This window comes from Coloeus monedula, assembly GCF_965178545.1.
Source record: "Coloeus monedula genome assembly, chromosome: 17".
Lineage (NCBI taxonomy): Eukaryota > Metazoa > Chordata > Aves > Passeriformes > Corvidae > Coloeus > Coloeus monedula.
Window position 1 is genome coordinate 16,241,525 of NC_138797.1, and position 19,176 is coordinate 16,260,700.

A 19,176-nucleotide genomic window follows, 5' to 3' on the forward strand; every position below is an offset into this window, starting at 1 on the left:
TTCCAATTTGCAAAAAAAAAAAAAAGAATTTGCAAAAAAAAAGTCGTTCTACTTCAAGCATATTGAAGTTTGATGCATCTTCTTTTCTTTAGATAAATATACCTGAGCTTGTTGTCAAGGCAGTGTTTCTCCATTGTTGGCTTTACAGGGTAAAGATCAGATCATATGGTATTATGTCAGGAATAATAGAAACACTTTCTGCATCTGACTTAAAAACAAAACTGCTTAAAAATACCCTGAATTAAGAAGGACCATTTGATTAATTAAACCAAAAATCTTCTCTCAGTTTGAGAGCTCAATGAGAACCCTCAATTACATAATCAAAAATTATGTCAGGAAAGAGCATAATGAAAATCTAATTATGCACTTTTTAGTACGTGATTAGTTTTAAGTAGGTGGGTATGATTGAGGAAGAGCAAAAGAGAAGAAATATGATAAAAGAAGTGAATCAGATAGTGGAAAGAAAAGAGTTATCAGAGGAGTGAGTAATAGCAAATACAGCCTTCTCCCAGAGTGTCTTCCAAAATTGAATATTTTGACTTGACTACAGAATGTATGAAATAACACATGCTTCTTCCCCAACTACATGCATTTAGGATTTGACACAAATCTCACTGAAACCTATGAAAAGGAAATAAGCTACATTTCCAATTAATTAGTGAGTTTGATACCAGTAATATTTTCAAAATGTTTTGTCCATCTCCCCTGACCTCATGGGAAGGCTGGAACTCTCCACCATTCGCATTGTGTTGTCCCTCTGCCAAGTCAGACAGTGATGTAATATTTCACAAAAACTTGTGTGCATGTCCCATGATACAGTTTATGGTATCTCCCCCTTTCTTCTTCTCAAATCCCGAATCCTTTTTGTCATGAAGTTGTGTTAACCTTCAGTTTTCTCTAGGGTATTAGAGTTATCAAATAAGTGGGGACGCCAAGGAGAAACACGAGCTTTGGGCACTGCTGTCTCATCGCACTCACAGGTGGCCTAACAACCCCACAGGTAAAATCTGAGTTGCTGGCTGGAGACTCATGTGACATCGTGGGAGCCCCTTTGAGTGGGCTCTGTTTTGCACATATTCACAGTATTCTTGGGCTGCCACTTCAGATGTATGCATCTCAGTTTCCCTGTTTTCAAATGGACGCAATACTTATGTCCTTCTACCACACACCATGTGTCTAATTAAGTGCTTTCAGACTTTAACTGAATGTATGTATTATATTATCCTCTAATCACAGAGAATTCTACCCAACTCTTCCTAGAAAAAGAAAATTCTTTTTCTTTGTTCTCCATGTTCACTCTAAGCCTCTATTTGTTCCAAGTCACTCTGCTGTCAAGTTACCTGAGCATCTTTATCTTAAACCTATTTTTAGGCTGATGTTGAAAAGGGAAATGCAAATGCTCCACTGGCAGTCTAGGTTCCTGGAGAGTGGGAAGGTAAGAAATTATTTCTGCAAAGCTCACTGCAAACCACCTCCATATAGCTTGCTTGAAGATTAATCATTTGTAGAAATCAAAGGGATTAATTCTTAGCCAGAATAAATCAGCAGTGGCTTTAGCAAAATCAGTTATCTGCAATGAATTATATAGGGGCAGGTGAAAGGTGATTCATGTCCACTGCACACAGGCCAGAACCTGATTTTAACTACACACATGGAAGTCCCTATTAACTACATTATTTTGACTGAAGTTTCTAGAATTACTCTGCATATCTACAGGTGCCATATTGGAATTGAAATTAGCTGTTGCCATTCAATAAACAAGTGGTGGAGTCAGGGTTTATTTTCTACTCAGCAGCAGCATTTTAGACCCTCTGTGGAAGCAGCACACTGACCATCACTGCATCCTGAACAGGTCCCTGGTACACAGACTTTAATGTCTTGCACAAACCTTTTACTTCTGTCTCTCAAAGGATATAGTAGAGCTGCTATAAGTACAGGGAAGTGAAAGAAAGATGGTTAGCCATGCAAAATGGCTTCAATATGAGGAGAGTCTAACAGGTTAGAGCATTTTAAGTTGGTGTGGAGGGCACTGAGAGGAAATAAACTAAAGGTCTGCAAAATCTTTAAATGGTGAGTAAAGCATAGACAGTGACTAAGCTCTATTTTTTTGTGGTAATGAAGTTAAGATGCAACCGAGGAAATTATCAGGTCTAAGGCAAGATTTTTTTTTTTTCTCCATATAATAATCATTACATGTGGAACAAACTACTGAAGGATCCTGGAAAAGCCAAACACTTAAATGTGTGTCAAAGGACGATTCAATGGGAAATAGGCTATTAAAAACAGTGGTCCAGATACAACCTTTAACTCAGGAAATTCTTGAACTGCCTTGAGCCAGGTATGTCACATGCTGGGCTTGAGTGCCAAAATTGTTTTGGAAGCCACATTTCAACAAACTTTCAACTACTGATTTCCTGTGAGTCTTTGGGCATTTCTGTACTCTTCAGGGAAAAGGGCTACAGACTAGTAAATGCTGAACTGAAACAGTAAATTTAGGGTGCCCCATGGACATGGTGTACCAAATCTGGAACCAGTGCTCATAGGAGCAATCACCCTCTGCTGGCCTGCCTTACTGCAGCCTTTACTGGCTGCTATGCAGCTCCAGCAAAGCTCATGCCCAGCTTTAAGCTTCTATTAAAGTTATCTTGCCTTATGTGGCCTGTTTGAGACCCATCTTCACCAAGAGATGCAGACAAGTCCCCTGGTATACTAGCACACAGGGATCTGCAGTTCAGTGACTTTTAACAAAGCTGTAAGAAGATGCACACAAGGACCAAGTGGAAATCAACATAGGAGAGGAAAGTTCAGATACCTTCGCTCTCAGATGCACACTGTACCCAACACTTCTTATTGTCCATGTACTTTTCACCACAGAGAGCTTCAATAAACTGTGAAATTGTGGTGTGCTCAATTCTACTGAAAAGCTGTATAAACATTTCCATAAATCAAAGCATGAGAAGCTGGGATTTTTTAGCACCAAAAACCCAAATAAATGTATATATAAATAATATATACACTGTCTTCACAGACAAAGGGTCATGCAGAATATGTAATGCCCGCCCACATTTGCCTTAGTCATCAAGTCGCTTCAAAACTATGCGTGAGCGGCAATTCTCTTTTAAGCCAGAAATAGGGATTTGCTTCAAAATTTCCCAAAGTTAGCAGATAAAACATCTATTAACTTAGCAAAGTTCAGAACAGTGTAGTTTTGGGAAGCCTGATGAACCGATAGTACTTTTTAGAAAGGAATAGCAGTGGTTAAGGAGAAGAAAAAAAGTGGGAGAAAGGCAGGTGTGCGTTCTATCAGGTCTTTCTTGCAGAGTCTAAAGGGTATAGCAGTATAAAACAACAAACTCTACAATTACATGGGACTTCTAGATCTTTTTTCTACAGCAAATAGGGTACCAATCACATCTCACACAACTTTCCAGGGGCTTTCCTAGAGCCTTCAGCAGGCCGGGAGTGAATAACATTTTTTTCTACAAGACTGAATGCAGCCAGTATGCAGACGAACACATAATGGATGATTATTTTCTTTGGTATTGTGATACCATGTGGAGACCTTGCCACCTTGCTGCTACTGGGAGAGACAACATAAAAATATAACAGCTGCAAACAACTTACAAGCACACGTAAATTAATTACATCTTCACGAAAGACCTTGAATTCATGCTAATTGATGTCAGACTCCTTGTAATTGACTCCCTGACCGTTTTACAAAGTGGCAGCATTTCTTTTTTGCTTTTGAAGTGCTCACTTGAAAACACATATTGGCAGTAAAAATTCTCTTCAAAACTGAAAGTAATTGTAAACTACTTCCTTTTTAAAAATATAAAAAATTAAAATGAAGTGAAAAGAAAACAAGCTAGAAGGAGCACATTTTCAGCTAGAGTTTCAGTCAGCTAACACATGGTAGCCCTTCAATAATAAAAGAGCTTGCTGGCTAATTACATATTCTTTTTCTTTAAAATAAAAATCCATGCTAGCAACTACTAAAATATCCATTCAAAAGTAAGGATTATGTGTGTCTGCAATAATTTGGACCTTGCCAAAATGAATTTTCCTAGAGCCAAAAGAAAACACTTTCTAAAAAAGAGTGAAAAATCTGCCTTTAATTTTAATAGAAGCCTTTTTCCTTAACATTTTAATTTTTCCAGTCACAAGTAACATCCTTTTTAAAATCCTTACACAGTAATGCTTTCAATACTGCCACTAAAGCTAGAGGAGTGTTTTGAAGCAATATAGTTTGTACACCATGTTGACAAAAAGGCACTCACCCTCCAGCGGTGGAGGCAGTGCTCCGGTAACATCCTACTTATGTTAGCTGCCATGGGCTCCTGTCTCAGCAATTGCTACGGAAATGAAATTATGGCAAGATTTTTGAGGAAAACACAGGAGAGAGAGTTAACAAATTAACAAGTTTAAAACTAACAACTTTCTCATTCAGCCACAGGGTGGGGGCGTAGCTTTGGTGATGGTGATTTCTCCTAACAGGGTGTATTGGTATTTACTCAGGATCTTTTAGAAGAAAGTCTTGTCTCCTGCCTCTTGCCCAAACAGAAAAAAAAAAAAAATTTGATGATTTCAAAAAAGAGATCGACTGGACACAAAATGAGTAAATAAATGAAAATGCTGTAGTGACTTTCAGAAGAAAATGAAAGGTTAAATGTAAATAGCTTGAAAGAAAACCAGTGAATTTAGAGTCAAATACGACCTTCTGGAGATTCCCTGTCCTTGTCCCAGACCCACTCTGCAGTGCTTTCCCACATCCCAGAGCGCTCCTCAGCACAGCTGAGACCTGCACAGAACCCAGAGCCACCCTGGCCAATCCCTCCCCTCGGCACTTTTCCTCGGACCCACAACATTTAGGGAGATAAGACCTTTCCCACACATTCCTTCCCATTTTGAGCAATCGTGTTTCAGACTGACTTGGAGTGAGAGGAACGTTTGTTACTGATGAGGATGCAGAAAGTGCTACCACAGGGTTATCACAAGAGCCATTATAATTGCACACCTTGACCCAAGACTACCTCATTAGGAGACATGGAGAAATAAAATATTGACACTTGATAAAGACAATTTCCACACCTAGGGCTGAAAGCATTTGAGATATTTTCTTTACACTGCAGACCTGCTGACTGCTGCAACTGTATCTTGACCCAAGAGCTGTTTTCTCATTTCATGTAATGTGATATCCACGAGGCCTTGAGATGACAACTGGGTATGTTAGACTACCAACACTTACTCCTGAATAGAACACTTAAAAACCAGAATAATGATCAGTCAAGACAGAAAAAATAGCCCATGTGTTAAGATAAAAAAAGTTCAAGAGTTATTTTGGTTTAGCCTGGGGAACATGACAATTGTTACATTATTTGTTACGTTTAGTTTTGCTAAGTTTACTTTTTAAGGTAGTATATCCAGTAAGTGTCTCTATCATTACGCCTTTTAAGAGCTCACATTATTGATGTTTTTAAATTTTCCTTTTGAAACCTTTTTCCTTAATTAAAAAAAAAAAAAGTATTTGTACAAAAAAAAAAAAAAAAAAAAAAAGAAAAAGAAAAAAAAGCCTGGCAGTGTTCTTATGGTGGCATGAAGATATTTGGGAAAATTTCCAGTTATGAACCAAGTTAGCTTCTTGGGAATGGGAGGAGTAGCGTTGAATTGCAGCCCTCACCCTGATTTTGTGTGCAGTTTAGTTTGCCCTGTTCATCCCTGCCCTTATGCCGTGCACTCACTTTGCACAAGAAGTTGCAACCCACTTAAAACCTCTGCATTTTGGATTCACAGGAATGAAACACGTGTTTTGTATTTATTCTTTGTTGGCATGGAAGTCTGCGATACCTTATATCTGCATATTTGTGTCCATTCTGGTGTGTGCATTCCTGTGTGACAACTGAGTGCATGAGGTGTCTGCGTGACCACCCACCCCTTAAGTGGTGGGCAGGGCGGGGGACCTGTAGGGCTGGGGGCAAATCCCTGTTCGTGCAAGAAGCCGTGGTGTGTTCATCGCCCTGTGCCGTGTTCGCGTGGCGCGGGGGTGAGTCCAGTGCCCGGCTGTGCTGCGTGACTGAGCTGTGCGGGCTGTGCAGCAACACAACGCACGTGAGAAGTGCAAGGATGCGAGAGGGCGCGGTACGTGGGGGTCTGCCGCGCAAGGGGCGTGAGGGGAGTGTATGCTGGAGGGGGATAAGGGAGTGCGGGTGCGAGGCGGTGTCTGTGTCTGTGTCTGCGTGTGTGAGGGGCTGCGTGCGAGCAGCACCCGCGGCTGTGAGAGCGTGCGGGACCAGCAGATGAGGAGGCCGCACGCCCGTCGCTCTCGCCCCGCCCCGCTGCCTTCCGCCGGCCCGGATAGGCCCCCGGGGCCGGGCTTCGCCGCCTGTGCCCGCCCCGTCCCTCCTTCCCCTCGCTCCCCCTCCCTGCCACCGGGACTTCCCTTCGCGCTCTATTCAGCGGTGCCGCGCCGCTAGCCCGATATGTCCCGCAGCCGGGCTTCGCTCAGCGCCCGGCTTCTGTAACGCCTCCACTCGCGGGCGAGGCAGGGCCGAGGGGGCCATGGGGGGCTCCTGAGGGAGCGGGGAGCGGAGCGCCCGGCCCGCCTCGCCACCATGGAGCCGCCGCCGCCGCCCGGCGCCCCCAGCGCCGCCGAGCCCGCCGGCTGCCCCAAGGACACCGACCGCCAGCTGCGCCTCCGCCTTTGCGTCCTCAACGAGATCCTCAGCACTGAGCGCGACTACGTGGGGACCCTCCGCTTCCTGCAGTCGGTGAGTGGCACCGCGGGGCTGGGGAGCGCCCTCGGGGGCATCGCGGGGCCGGGCGGACGGCCCGGAGCGGCTCCTCCCGGCGGGCCGGGGGCTGCGAGGGCGGTGGGGCAGCGCGGGGGCACAGCTTGTGGAAGTGCCCGTGCCCGGGTCCGCACCGCCGAGAGGGAGTTTCTGTTCGAGAGGCCGCGGGGGCGGGGGACGAGCGAGGGACCGCCTGAGAGCGCGGGGCCGGCAGAGCCGCGGTTCTCTCGCCCCCGCCGCGGAGCGCGGGCAGCGTCGGCCCCGCAGCGTTCCCGGCCCCGCGGGGTGGCCGGAACGGACCCGGGAATGGATCTGCTCTTTGGTTGTTGTTTAGAAGTTGCTTTTACATCCACTTGGAAAATCTACCCTTGCTACCAGTTATTTATAAATAAGTATTGTATATATATCTTTGTTTAATGGTAAACATAAATTTGTGATTGTGCTGGGTGTGTCTGTGCATGTGGAAACAATTATACCTGCCTCTGAAATTATCCACGGGCTAGTTCAGAAGAAAAAAAATCCATCTGGATATTTCCATTTTCCTGTGTAGGCTCTAAATGTGGAATTCATCTGTGTACCACCACACTCCTGCAAATAACTAGGAGAGTCTGCAGTAAAAGTTACTAGATAACAGATATATCATAATAAAAAAAAGAAGAAGAATAAACTAGTGATCACACAGAGATCAAGAATCGAAGCAAAGGAAGTCTCTGCAGAGATTTCTAAAAGATTGGTCAGGGCAGAAATTCTTTCCGGTGTTTTCCTAGATAAAAACTAAACTCTGGTTTCATCTAAATGGGCTTAGACCCTGGGCCCCTTTTGACCTGTCCTTCTGGCAAGATTTTTGTTTGTTTGTTTTTTAAAATCAGTTTGTCTTCAGTGTTTTTCACCCAAGTGGCAAACTGTCTACCATAAAAGATAAATGACAAGGATGTGGTTGCTTTATGAACTGGTCTCTACTTCAACCCTCCTCTTCCCTCTCCAGTAGTTGAACTCAGAACCTTTAATTTGAGTTTTCCAACTGAAGTGCCAGTTAGCTTTATTTAGAACTGTGGTTCTGTCTCAGTGCGAGGAGGTTCTTATAAAAGCTGTAAGTTGTAGAGGTGCCCCACCCTACAGACAAAACAAAGCAAAAATCCCTCAGAAAACTCCTCTGTCCTAAGTACTGAATTTGAGATTTTGTTAGCTGCAGGCTAGAATGTAGATTCAAGCTATATATTTTTAATTTCAGTTCTTAAAGCTAAACGTATTCACAGTGTCAGCTAAATGAGATTTTCATATATTAAAAAAACAAATCAGGTCTTTTATTTATTTGTATTCATTAACTTGGCAGTTTTCATTAGAACAGTAGTGAGTAATATGCCCTAGGTAATGGCAGGAGAATATCCTGACTGAGTGCACTCGCTGAGGTCTTGGCTGGCACTGCTGGCAGTCAGAGTCCTTCCGAGGCACTTTGTTACCGGGTGTAGAGTGGCTATAGTATAATCTTGCGGGTTGGTTCTGGAAGTGCAGCTTTACGCCCTTACAGAATTTGTGTTTTGTTAATTATGTTTGAATAAAGCACTGAGGGATAGGATCTTTCTTATCTCTGGGCCTTAGTTTAGAGTAGCATTCATACACAGGCTTAACTTCATGCACATGTCAAATATTCATGTGCTGTCCTAAATAATGTTAGTTTCTTCAGTCATTGACCTACATCTTATGGACTGAATCTCTGTACAACTGCATTTGGATAGCTGAACGGTGTTAGCCCCAGAGAAAGGAGAATGAGGATCTACTGCAGTGTCTGAGGGTAAAAGAGCAGTAGTGGGATGAAATTTTTTAAAATAAAATTTGGAGTATGAAATATTTCCTGCATAAATTATGCGGATGGCCGTAAATTAATCCTTCTAAGAAGACAGCCCACAAGAGTGAACTCTGCCCCGCCTCCCACATTGGACAGCTGACGCAACATGCAAGGATAATACCATCTATATCATCACTGGGATTCGATGCAGTTATAGGCCTAACATTTTGCTTTATGACACCAATGAAAGTACTGCTGTAGCCCTGGGACTCTATTCTCAACTCTGCTTGGCCTCACAAATGCAGGCCACATAACTCCCATTTGTTGGCTTTCCTGAGCATGCTGGCATCGCTGCATAGGAACCACCCCTCCTGCCCTATGGGTCTCTGTCTCCCCAGCTCACGTTCTGCATGAGCAGCACTTACCCAGTGCAAAATAAACGTAGACTATTCTACTTCCTGGGGTAACGCGCCAGGTTAACACTCCAGTGGGATTGGGCAAGGTTAGTTGTTTTTTCCATAATGTGAATTGTACTGAAATGGTCCAGTACAATTGATCCAGAAGTAATTTTGGCTGCACTGAAAGACTGCAGTTCTGTGCAGGAGAACTGCAGTACCCAGATCTTCTGGAAACTTGTTCCTGTCAAAAAGGAGATGAGAGAGATGTGGGTTATGGGTTCCTTTGCTTAAGAAACTTCAACAGCTTGGGTTAAATAAAGGAAGACTAAATCTCATATCTTTCTATCACCATAATGAGTTTTCTCCAAGTAGGCTGGGACAGTTGTACTTATGTGAGGGAATCTGTGCTCTTGGTTAAATATTTGCTATTGAAGCCCTAGTACTCATTAAGTGTTCTCAATAAGCAATGTTTCAAAAAGCAAACAGCTAAATTCTATGGGTTTATTCACAGCACTGAAGTTGCTTGCTAGCAGCAGCTTCCTGTGTTCCCTGGTAATGTAAAAGAATCTCTTAAGTATTTAAAATCTTGTAAGTATTTAATACTATGCATTTGCAAATAAATCAAAGTAACTTCAGTTTACTTACAGTATTTTAATCTGTTTTAGGAGATGAATATGTGATCATATTTAAGGAAAGGTTTCCTTTTTCTTTTCTTTTTCTATGCTTAGAAACGTTTTCCCACTAAGCTGCAGGGGAAAATAAGTTCATTATTAGCATGAGGACATAGTCCTTACTTGCTTTGCCTAAAAGATTGTGGTCCATATTTTGCTTTCATAAACTAATCAAGTGAGTATCATTAAAGCTGTAGAACATGGAGTTCTATTTTCTAACAATAAAAATTGTGTTAGTCACTTTTAAGAATATTTTGCTGTGAGTTTTGTACTCATTTAATGAAAATGCTACAGATGTTTACGTATTTAAATAAAATTTAGTCTCTAGAATTGGTTATGTTTTATACCTAAAGTAATTTTGACAAATGGAGTTATATCTGCAAACTTAACTTAGGTGTCCCATCATTTTTCACTTTGTATGTGATTTGTAATAATTTTATTCCATTTAATTTTGGACATGAGAAGGCGTTTCTCGTATTTTGCTCATATTTAGTTTCTGGTACTCCTGTTGATATTTTTATTATATGTGTGTGTATATATATAATATATACATTATATGTGTATTATCTATTGTAGTATAATGTATCATAACTATGGGGAGAATGAAACCCAATAGCTTTACCCTGTGGTTTGTTCCTTACAAGGTGAGATGATCAATTACACGGGATATAGCTGTTTTTTAAAACAGAGTCTGGATTTTACATTAAATTGTAATATAATACAGATACGATACTATATGTATGCCATCATTTCAATAGTCCTAGTTGTCCTAGATATTTCTTCAAAATAAGGAGGGAGAGGGGGGAAAACTCTTCTACCAGCTCACAGCTGATGACCTGAAGTTAATGATTTAGTTATGAATATACACATGCCATATTGTGTCCTGTCCTATTTGGTATTTTGTTAGGCAGGGATGATATTATTGCAAATTATGGCATCGTCCTTGAAGAAATGCTGTGTAGCACAGGAGTACTAATAGACAATATTGCAGTTATGCAGCTGTGTTACTAGCTGTACTAGTAGAGGCTCGTTACACAGCCAAACTTTTTAAGCAGCAGGGAGAACTTCATGTAGCAGATGGAAATGTACTGCTGCTAACATCATTAAAGGACTACTGATCACAGAAGAAGCAAAGTGGAAAATTGTCAGAACCTAATGGAACTTTAGTAAAAGTTTCAGGAGTAAGATAAACTTCAAAGACATAAAGGCAGATAATTCTGTTGTAAGTCTCTGGTGTGATCATAAACCATAAGGATTTTCAGTCTCCAGACTTCAAGATTCAATTAATTCTTTGGCCTCTTTTAACTCTGTAACGTGTACAGAAATGTTTATATTGTCTTATGTAATTCTGTAAATATTTCTTTTTTTGTGTGACAGAATCAAACCAGGTGATAATTTAGTTAGTGACCAGTTGGATAAATGCCAGGATCTGTCTGGTGGAGTGCAGTCCTGTGCAGAATGTGGGGCTGCCAGCGCACTACTGAGGTGCAGTATCTGCAGGGTGCAGCCCCCAGGCGTACCCAGCCGCTAGCTAGCTGTTCTTGCTTATAGTGTTAGTTGGTATGGAGAAGTCATGCACAGTTTGTTGAGAAAAGAAAGGTTGTGGTGTGTTTGACTGCTGCATGGTCATTCCACAGAATCCCAGTCAAATCTAACACTAATATTTCAGTGACTAAAGACCAGCTCTCAAGTAAGGAGACACAGGAGCCCTGAGCAATTTCAGACGTATTCATTGACCATCATTCTAAAAATAGATTGAATAGTGAATACACAGCAGTTAGCTGTCTTTTTTAAAGTTTGTTCTTCCCAGTTTGTAGATTTAATCATATGAATTACATGTGGAAATGTTGGAGCAGTAGTCATCCAATACACGAGACTGCAGTGGTAGGTATTTTGTTGCATCACTTCCCCCCCCCCCCAATTCTTTTATTTCATTGAACACTCAGTTCAAACCTGCACATGCAGCTCCCACAGCTTAGATAATTGCAAATCTATAAAGCCAAAATGTTCTCTACATTGTATATAAATATGTCTCTTTCATCTTTCCAAAGACAAACCACCAGCTTGTACATTTCAATGTCAGAATGACAGGATGTACTTTTAGCTTGAGCAATTGCTGTTTGTTCTGTGCAGGCATGAAAGCAGTAGGAAAGGTGAATTGCTCTTACCAGATAGGTATCAAATTGGATAAGTAATTGTACCAGTACAATTTTTAGGTTTTAGTATCATGCATTCCTGTATTTTTATATGAAAACTAGAAGTCGTCTTCAGTCCTATCAATTGTATAAATGTTACATTAGGACACGTGCCATCAGATAAATTAGCCCACATCCTACAGACTCAAAATATTTATGTTTTGCTCCCCTTTCTTGCTTGCTTTGTAGTTGTAAATGATCTATCTCTGGATTTTGCACTCCACCCATCTTGAAACATGATAAGCATCACAGGCCTTTTTTTTTTTTCCTCATTCCCTTTCTATTTCACGATCTTGTTTGCATCCAAGATGAGGCTCTGGTGCTCTAATAGAGTAGCAAACAGACCATTTGTCTCAGCTGTGAGCTGTGGTTTCCTGTCCTACCCTGTTCTCTGCCTGTTCACCCTCAGTAGATACAGATACACGCTGATTCTGGAAGGTGTGCCATATGCTTTCGGTAATGTTGCTCCCTTATTACAAGACAGCTAAAAGAACATTTGGGGGAGAGGAAGGAGATGGGAAAGGAAATTGTTTGGAAGTGATTTAAATTGGCTTTGCTGTTCTGTTATTTTGGGTCAGTTGGTCACCTATAGCCAGTTGTTAGGACTGCAAATGATCAAGATGTTCTGTTTAGTTTTAAAGTCATGGAGCTTTTTTTTTTTTAAAGCCTGGTTCCTGATGTATATAAATTGAGGAATATCACAGCTTTTATTTAAAATGACATATTGTAGCCCTTCTGGTTGTAAAACATGAATTGAAGATAGAACATTAGCAAAACAAAAATGCTCCTGAGTTTTTAGGGGCTTTTGTTATGACTCTTGAATTTGGGGTTGGCAATTCTGCTCATAGAGTTTTCTGTTTAGACCAAGTGTAGTGCAAAATTAGCTGCTAACGGCTGAAATGCAAATAGACTAAAAGGTTCTTTTGCCCTGGATACAAAAAAAGAAAGTGAAGAAAACAGTCTGGATGTAGAAAAATGAAGCAAAAGTGAAAAACTGAAAAGCAAAACAAAGCAAAGAGAAAGCTCAGAAAATATTTATTCTTCTGAGCCTGTGGTCTAGAGAGCCCAGTTTACAGTCACAGGTCTATGATCAGGGCTGTAGGATCCAGATTACCCAGGTTCTCTCCTGCTCTGAGATGTATGAGCTTAGTGTGTCGCTTTGAAAATAGTGTGCTGAGCCCATGCCTTTTGTAGTGAGGCTTTACAAATCAGAGTTATGTAGGAGTACAACAGGTTTTTTGTATGAATGAAGGTGTTCATTCTTTTTGTACTCTCACAGAACTTCCATGGTGAGAAAATATCAATAAATCCCCTGTGTAGTTTCACCAGTTTACTGCCATACAGGTGAGAATTAAAACTACTTTCTCTTTATTTCCCTTAACTCATTCCAGCTTGGTGTGCAGCTGACTCCTGTTACCCTTTATCTCAGACCTACTTTGGTCTTATTACATCCTTTGGAATGAGGTGTCTGACCTCGTTCTGGCTCTGCATCTCTCCCTCCTCTTGGTTGCTGTGCTGTGATCCTTTTGCCGTTTGTCCCTCCCTCTCATTTCAGGCATGCCAGTTGTTGTTTGAATATGTGCCATGATCTCTGAGGGAGGAGGGAGTGCTTGGCTTCCCTGGGCTTTCCCAGAGCCATGCTGGTGCCTCTGCAACAAAACTCCCTTGCGATAGCACTCTGGGAGCTGAGGGAAAGGAGGAACAGAGACCGTGGGCTCTGGCAGGAAAGGGCATGGGGATCAAAAAGTGAACCAAGCATCACAGAGAGCAGAGTATTAGAGTTGCTTGGTATATAGCTGAATGCATGTTTGATTTTTACAGCATTTCGGGCTGATGTTTGCAGGAAGCAGACTGATACCCATTATGAGAGCTTGTTTGTCCCTAAATATAGGAAGCAAAAAAGTTTAAAAGTTTTGATAATTTTCCACTCCCCAGCTCACACAGTATTTCTGCCCTAGGCAGGAGTACTGGTTTGCAGGGATGGGAAATGTGATTCTTCAATTTTACATTGTATTGTAGAATCATGAAACAAAGCCTTGGAGAGAATCTTGACAAACCATCCCATCCTGTTCTGATAGGAAAAGATCTTTTTTCTGATGGTTTACCCTGGTTGTTTAGATGTTGTTAGTATTAGAAAGGTCTTCTTAATGCCTAACATAATGTCTAATCTTTTTTTGCAGTGCTCTTTATTTCTTTGCATCAATCCCGTAAATATTTCAAGAATGTTTTCACATTTTGCTTCAGATTATGCTATATTGTCAAATTGTTTAACTTTTCTTTCTCAAAAACTATGTAATTTTACTTCTGTAGTTCCTGTGCTGTTATCTGGATTCTCTAATGTATGTCCTGAACTCTAGTGCCCAAAACACCAGGTGCAAGACATTTCCAAGGTTTTAGCAGTACCAAGTGAGGGAGTGGATTACTTCACAGGTTTTGTAGAGTATTATTTGTAGAGTATTATTGTCGCAGGAGAGCCTTGTACCTGCATTTGAGGACAACTAATTGCTCATACCAGCAACTGTGACTAGGTGTTGGCATAAAGCATTTATGGGAGCAGTCTAGCATTCAGACTTCTGGGGGGTACCCTGCAAGTGCAACACTGAACCCCCCTATGGGGAAGAGAGTGATGTGTTTGCAGGCCAGCTTTCCAGTGTGCACATCCTGGCAGTCCCAGAGGCATCCACCACAGAGGGTATCTGCGACTTGAAAAAGCAGGATCTCCCAAGTGCAGTGTTTGCCTTTGGGCACCCAGATGAGTCTGTGACAGATGAAGCTTTCAAGAAATTACTTAATTCTGTTGCCTGCCTATTGTTTGCTTCAGGCACTTGCAAGAAAATATAAAGGGACTGTGTGAATTTCTTCTTTCCAGCTGTAGAATCCCTTTTCTGTTTTTGTCTCCCCAAATGGATTTCCAGCCTGCAATGGTAAAGGCCTTGCACAGTTGTGGTGTGGTTTAGGATGTAAATGGTGATGTATCTTTTGATTTTGATGATGCTTGAAATTCCTGTGCAAATGGCAGCTTGTCCTGGTTACCAGGAGTGAGTACAGCTAGAGACAAGAAAAGATTTAAAATAAGCAGCTATGTCGTTTCTCAGTCGGCTACAAAGACTTCCTTGTGGAGCAGTGCAGTTCATGCAAAGCCATCTCATCCAGACTGAACACTACCTTTGACTGCTTTTCCCTTCTGTATTGTAGATTGAGGCTTGGTCTGGGAATTGCACCAACAGCATGCCTGAGATCTAACCAAAATCTTGGATTTAGATATTACTGCAGATGAAGAGTCCTGCCTAATTACCCAGTCAGATGTGATTAAAGCTTTCACACTACCTCTGCAGGTGTGATTGAATCAAGCTGTAGCAGAAATAGAGAACTGCAGTGGATCTGTACTGGGACAGAACCTTAGGGTGGCTGTCTGGTTAAAACATCTGACTTCTGCATGTCACCTTCACCTTCTGTAGATTCCACTCATCTGAAGAGACCTTGGCTCCCTTTGAACTGCAGATCTCAAGAGCAGAGTAAGAGAAAACAGCTCTGTGATGAGAAAACAGTTCCTTCACTCTTCCTAATGAGTCTTCCTCCTTGCTTACACAGCTGAATGCCATATGTCAGGCCATGAGACACTGATTGCCCAAAGCTGAATGTTGCTCTGATAGGCCCCTTCAAACCCATGGACAGAAAGACAGATATTGACTGTTCTGGCATTGTGAGGCTTATGCCTTAGGCCTGTCTGCCCTTTCACCCAGTGTTATCAGCACAAGAACTTGTTACAAACTGGCTGGCAATGTCACTTCCTACAGTTCTGGAAACAGTGACAATTTTATGTCATGTATCTTTGAGTTGCAGAGTGGGCAATAGATTTCTAAACCCTGATTATTTAAATGTGAGTATGGTTACTGAGGTGGTGGGACTGTGGAACTGAGTTACAGGAACATTTAGGTTCATGTGAGGATACTGGGTCATTCTCACTGCTGCTCCCGTTGCTGAAATTATTTTTGCGGAAGCATATCAGCCATAGAAATAATACCTTGTTGCAATTAATCTGATGTCTCATGACTCATGGAATAAATTTTGTGACCATTCTCAACCTGACTTTCATTTTGTACTTCTGGTTTTGCTGTGGTCAGTTCTTGTGCCAACAGGTTAATTTGTTGGTTCCCAAACCACTTTGCTTATCTAAAATGAGGACACTTTTTTTTTAACAGGTGCAGTTGTTTAGTCCTTAAAAATCTTTCTAGACTAATCATAATTTATTTGGCTCAGTAAAACACTTTCAGTTAACAAAAAAAAGAAGGAGCAAACAATCGGATAGGCAGAGTGCTGATTATATATTCCCTGTGGATTTGTCAGTTGTTAAGTTGCCACTAGCTAAGTGATAGGACCAGCATTTCCAGGGCTCCTGTCTCAAGCATACGTTAGGAGCTCTTTTACAGTATGTTTTGGGTGTGAAACTTGATGTGATTGGGCCAGGAGTTTGCCTTGCACAAATCAGGGCGCTGGTTTAGTTGTGAACCAGAGCTGCTGCTAGTGATACCAAAACCACATCCTTTCTGCTGACATGTCTTGGCCCAGGGTGTCAGAATGAGCAAATGCTGATCCTTGAGAGGCACAGTGCTTGCCCCTTCCCTGAGAGCACCTCTTTTACAGAGAGGTTGCTGCAGTCCTTTGCACCAGTGACCATGACTGCTGAGCTTGCCACTAAGGAGTGATGTTTATCTGAGCAATTTACTAAGAAACAGCTTTAAACCCATGAGTCTCATTTTACTGGATGTCTGCCAGACGTTTACTACCTGTGTACATGACAGAATGGGTTTAGGTTTTAAAAAAGCCTAACAACATCATCCATATCCTCTTACACCTTCTTTTATTTACAGTAAATCACATTAGTGATAATACCTTTGTCTTGAAAGTTTTGCCTGCTCATGCTTCTGGCATTCTAGCATGGCTTGAGTAATTTGGAACAACCTGTAATGGGATACATGAGGGAAATACTTGTCAGGAAAGAGGGGAAAACATAAAAGGTTGCATTCAGGGATTATTTTGGATGCTGAGGAAGCTGGCAATGAGAGGAGTTTCCTGATATTCGAAGTGTGTGTGTCACTGGTGGAGGGCCTTGCTTTGGCGGCAGACTCCTGATAAGAACTCACTAAAATGCAAATTCTTATCTCAGACAGGTGGGGGTGGGTTTCAGCTACACAGCAAAGTCTCTGGTCCCACAGGACTTTCTGTCTAATCTGGCAACTGCTTTGAATGCATCACCTCAGGGAGCCTTGGCTGTTAACCTCATCACTAGGTGGCTAAAGAAGCCCCTTCCATTTTGTATGAAGGGGCACTAACAGAAGGTTATAAAAGTTTTTTGGACTTGCAAACCTGATTCTTAAATAGCATCCATGTTGTTGTGGGAAAAATGGACAAGCTTAATGTAGGTATACATGAGTAGGCTGTGTGCTATTTAATATGTAGGTCACAGAGGAGAAGGCATGGATGCCAAAGTTTATCTGTTAGAGCTGATCAGTGGTTAATGCCCTGTATTGTTAAGCAAGAGACTTAAGCTACAAATGTAATAAACAAAACAGTGCCAGGCTTTACTCTTAGGCCCTGTGGCCAACTGGCATGATCTGGTCCTGTCTTGTACCATTGAACTCTTGAGTCTCAAAGCAGGATAGCTGCATTAAGACTGCCTGCTGGGAATGGTCCTTGGCCTCTCCTAACTGGCACCATGCCTGAGAATGGTTTGGGAGAATGCTAGAAGGCCCAGGTCAGAGCATGCCAGGAAACATTCTCCCAGTTTTCTCCCAGAATTGCAAGGCTCAGGCGTGTGGCCTGGCCTTGTGGGCTCACCAGTGGAGGCATGGCCCTACATTCCACCCCAGGCTCCAGCATTTATTGCTGAAGCAGGGTTCTGGTACATGGGAGCTCATACCCAGACCCAGTGCTAGCTTTTCCTTGAGGGTGGTTGATGTGGGTGGTTATATTTCTGATGCTTTGTTGTTACATGAAAGTTCTAGGTGCCAGGCCAGAAGTGCTAGAAATATGTTCTGTCAGCCTTCCTTAGATCTTTGTCATTACTGACTCTTGCCGTCATTACTTGAGATCTTTTATTTTGTTTAATCTGTGGAGGAGGAGACAGAAAGGAAATACAGTTTGAATGGCTGTCGACTACTTCAGGGAAGTGTGAAAAGGAACTGGATGTTAATTACCTAACTCGGTGTCACCACTGACAGTTGTCAGCTGAGATACTGTAGACTGAAAGTACTTTGGCCCTTCATATGAAGGGTGCTTGATCATTTCTCTTTTATTTACTTCCCTTTTTATTGGAGAAAATCAAAGGCTTCAAATGATAATCACTGGGCACTTGGATATAATTTTTTAGCTTGTATCCCTCTGGGTGCTGGTGGTTCTGTTTGTTGTATTACTAAAACTGTGCTCAGAAATCAGTTCAGATGGGAAGCAGCTGTTTGTGAGGAGAGGGTGTTGACAAGACAATAAGGGCAGAACAGTGGGGGAAGTTTTCCAAAGAGAGCTGCAGAAGTGTGTTTGCTTTGAGCATTGGTTTGTCAGAGGCGTGATCCGTCAACAGGAAAAGGAGAGATGCATATTGGGGAGACACTTTCCACAGAGTTTATCTCCTTTGTTGGATCTTAAAAATGTATGTGGGAAGCCACCACTGTTAAAAATACATGTCCCCTCCTCGGTGCTGGCACAAGTCGTCTGTTCACATGAGGAGAATTGTTGGGGTCCCTCCCCCTGCCGTGTGGCCCTGGGAGCAGGGCCCTGAGGGGACAGACACGGGGTTTCCCTGCCCCAGTCAGCCTCGTTCCCCACTGGTTGGTTTGTGTTCCCCTGCCCGGGGGAAGGACCCTGGGTCCCGTGATTGATGCAGTTTCCTCGGCATCCTCAGCCATGCGGCTGGGAAGATAAACATCTCTGAAAATATCTACCAAGAACCGGTCCATATATTTCTTTTCCACGGGCCTCATTGTCTGATACATGTGTTGCAGTATCCCCACTGTAACAGAGAGTGTGTTCTGAAAACTTGTTGGTAAATAAGTAATGATTTTCAGGCTATATGGACCAAAGAGAGTATTTTTGGGAGGTATAGTTGAGAAATGAGATTTACCAATTAAATTATTTGTACAAGACGAAAGTACTGCACGAGATTTTAACTTAGTCGTTAAACGGTACAGGGGACATGAAATATGGTGCACTGAGTGTTGCAGTACCTGTTTTGCTGGGTTTTTTACTGAGTAGGCCTTCAACTTTGCCAGCACTGAACTTCTAGGGTTGTGCTGTATTCAGTCTTCTGGCTGTGACGTTGCCTCCATGTTCTTGCTTTCCAATGAT

At 42.1% G+C, this 19,176-nt stretch overlaps 1 protein-coding gene across 2 annotated transcripts in view; it reads left to right on the top strand.

Annotated features, from left to right (window-relative positions):
- Nucleotides 1-6,478: 6,478 nt before the first annotated feature.
- Nucleotides 6,479-19,176, top strand: part of PREX1 (phosphatidylinositol-3,4,5-trisphosphate dependent Rac exchange factor 1) — a 145,062-nt gene continuing 132,364 nt past the window's right edge. For both annotated transcript variants that reach the window (XM_082293003.1, XM_082293004.1), the window contains exon 1: nucleotides 6,479-6,764. In XM_082293003.1, coding sequence (XP_082149129.1) covers nucleotides 6,609-6,764 — 156 coding nt within the window. In that variant the 5' untranslated portion in view covers nucleotides 6,479-6,608. The remainder of the gene's footprint in view (nucleotides 6,765-19,176) is intronic.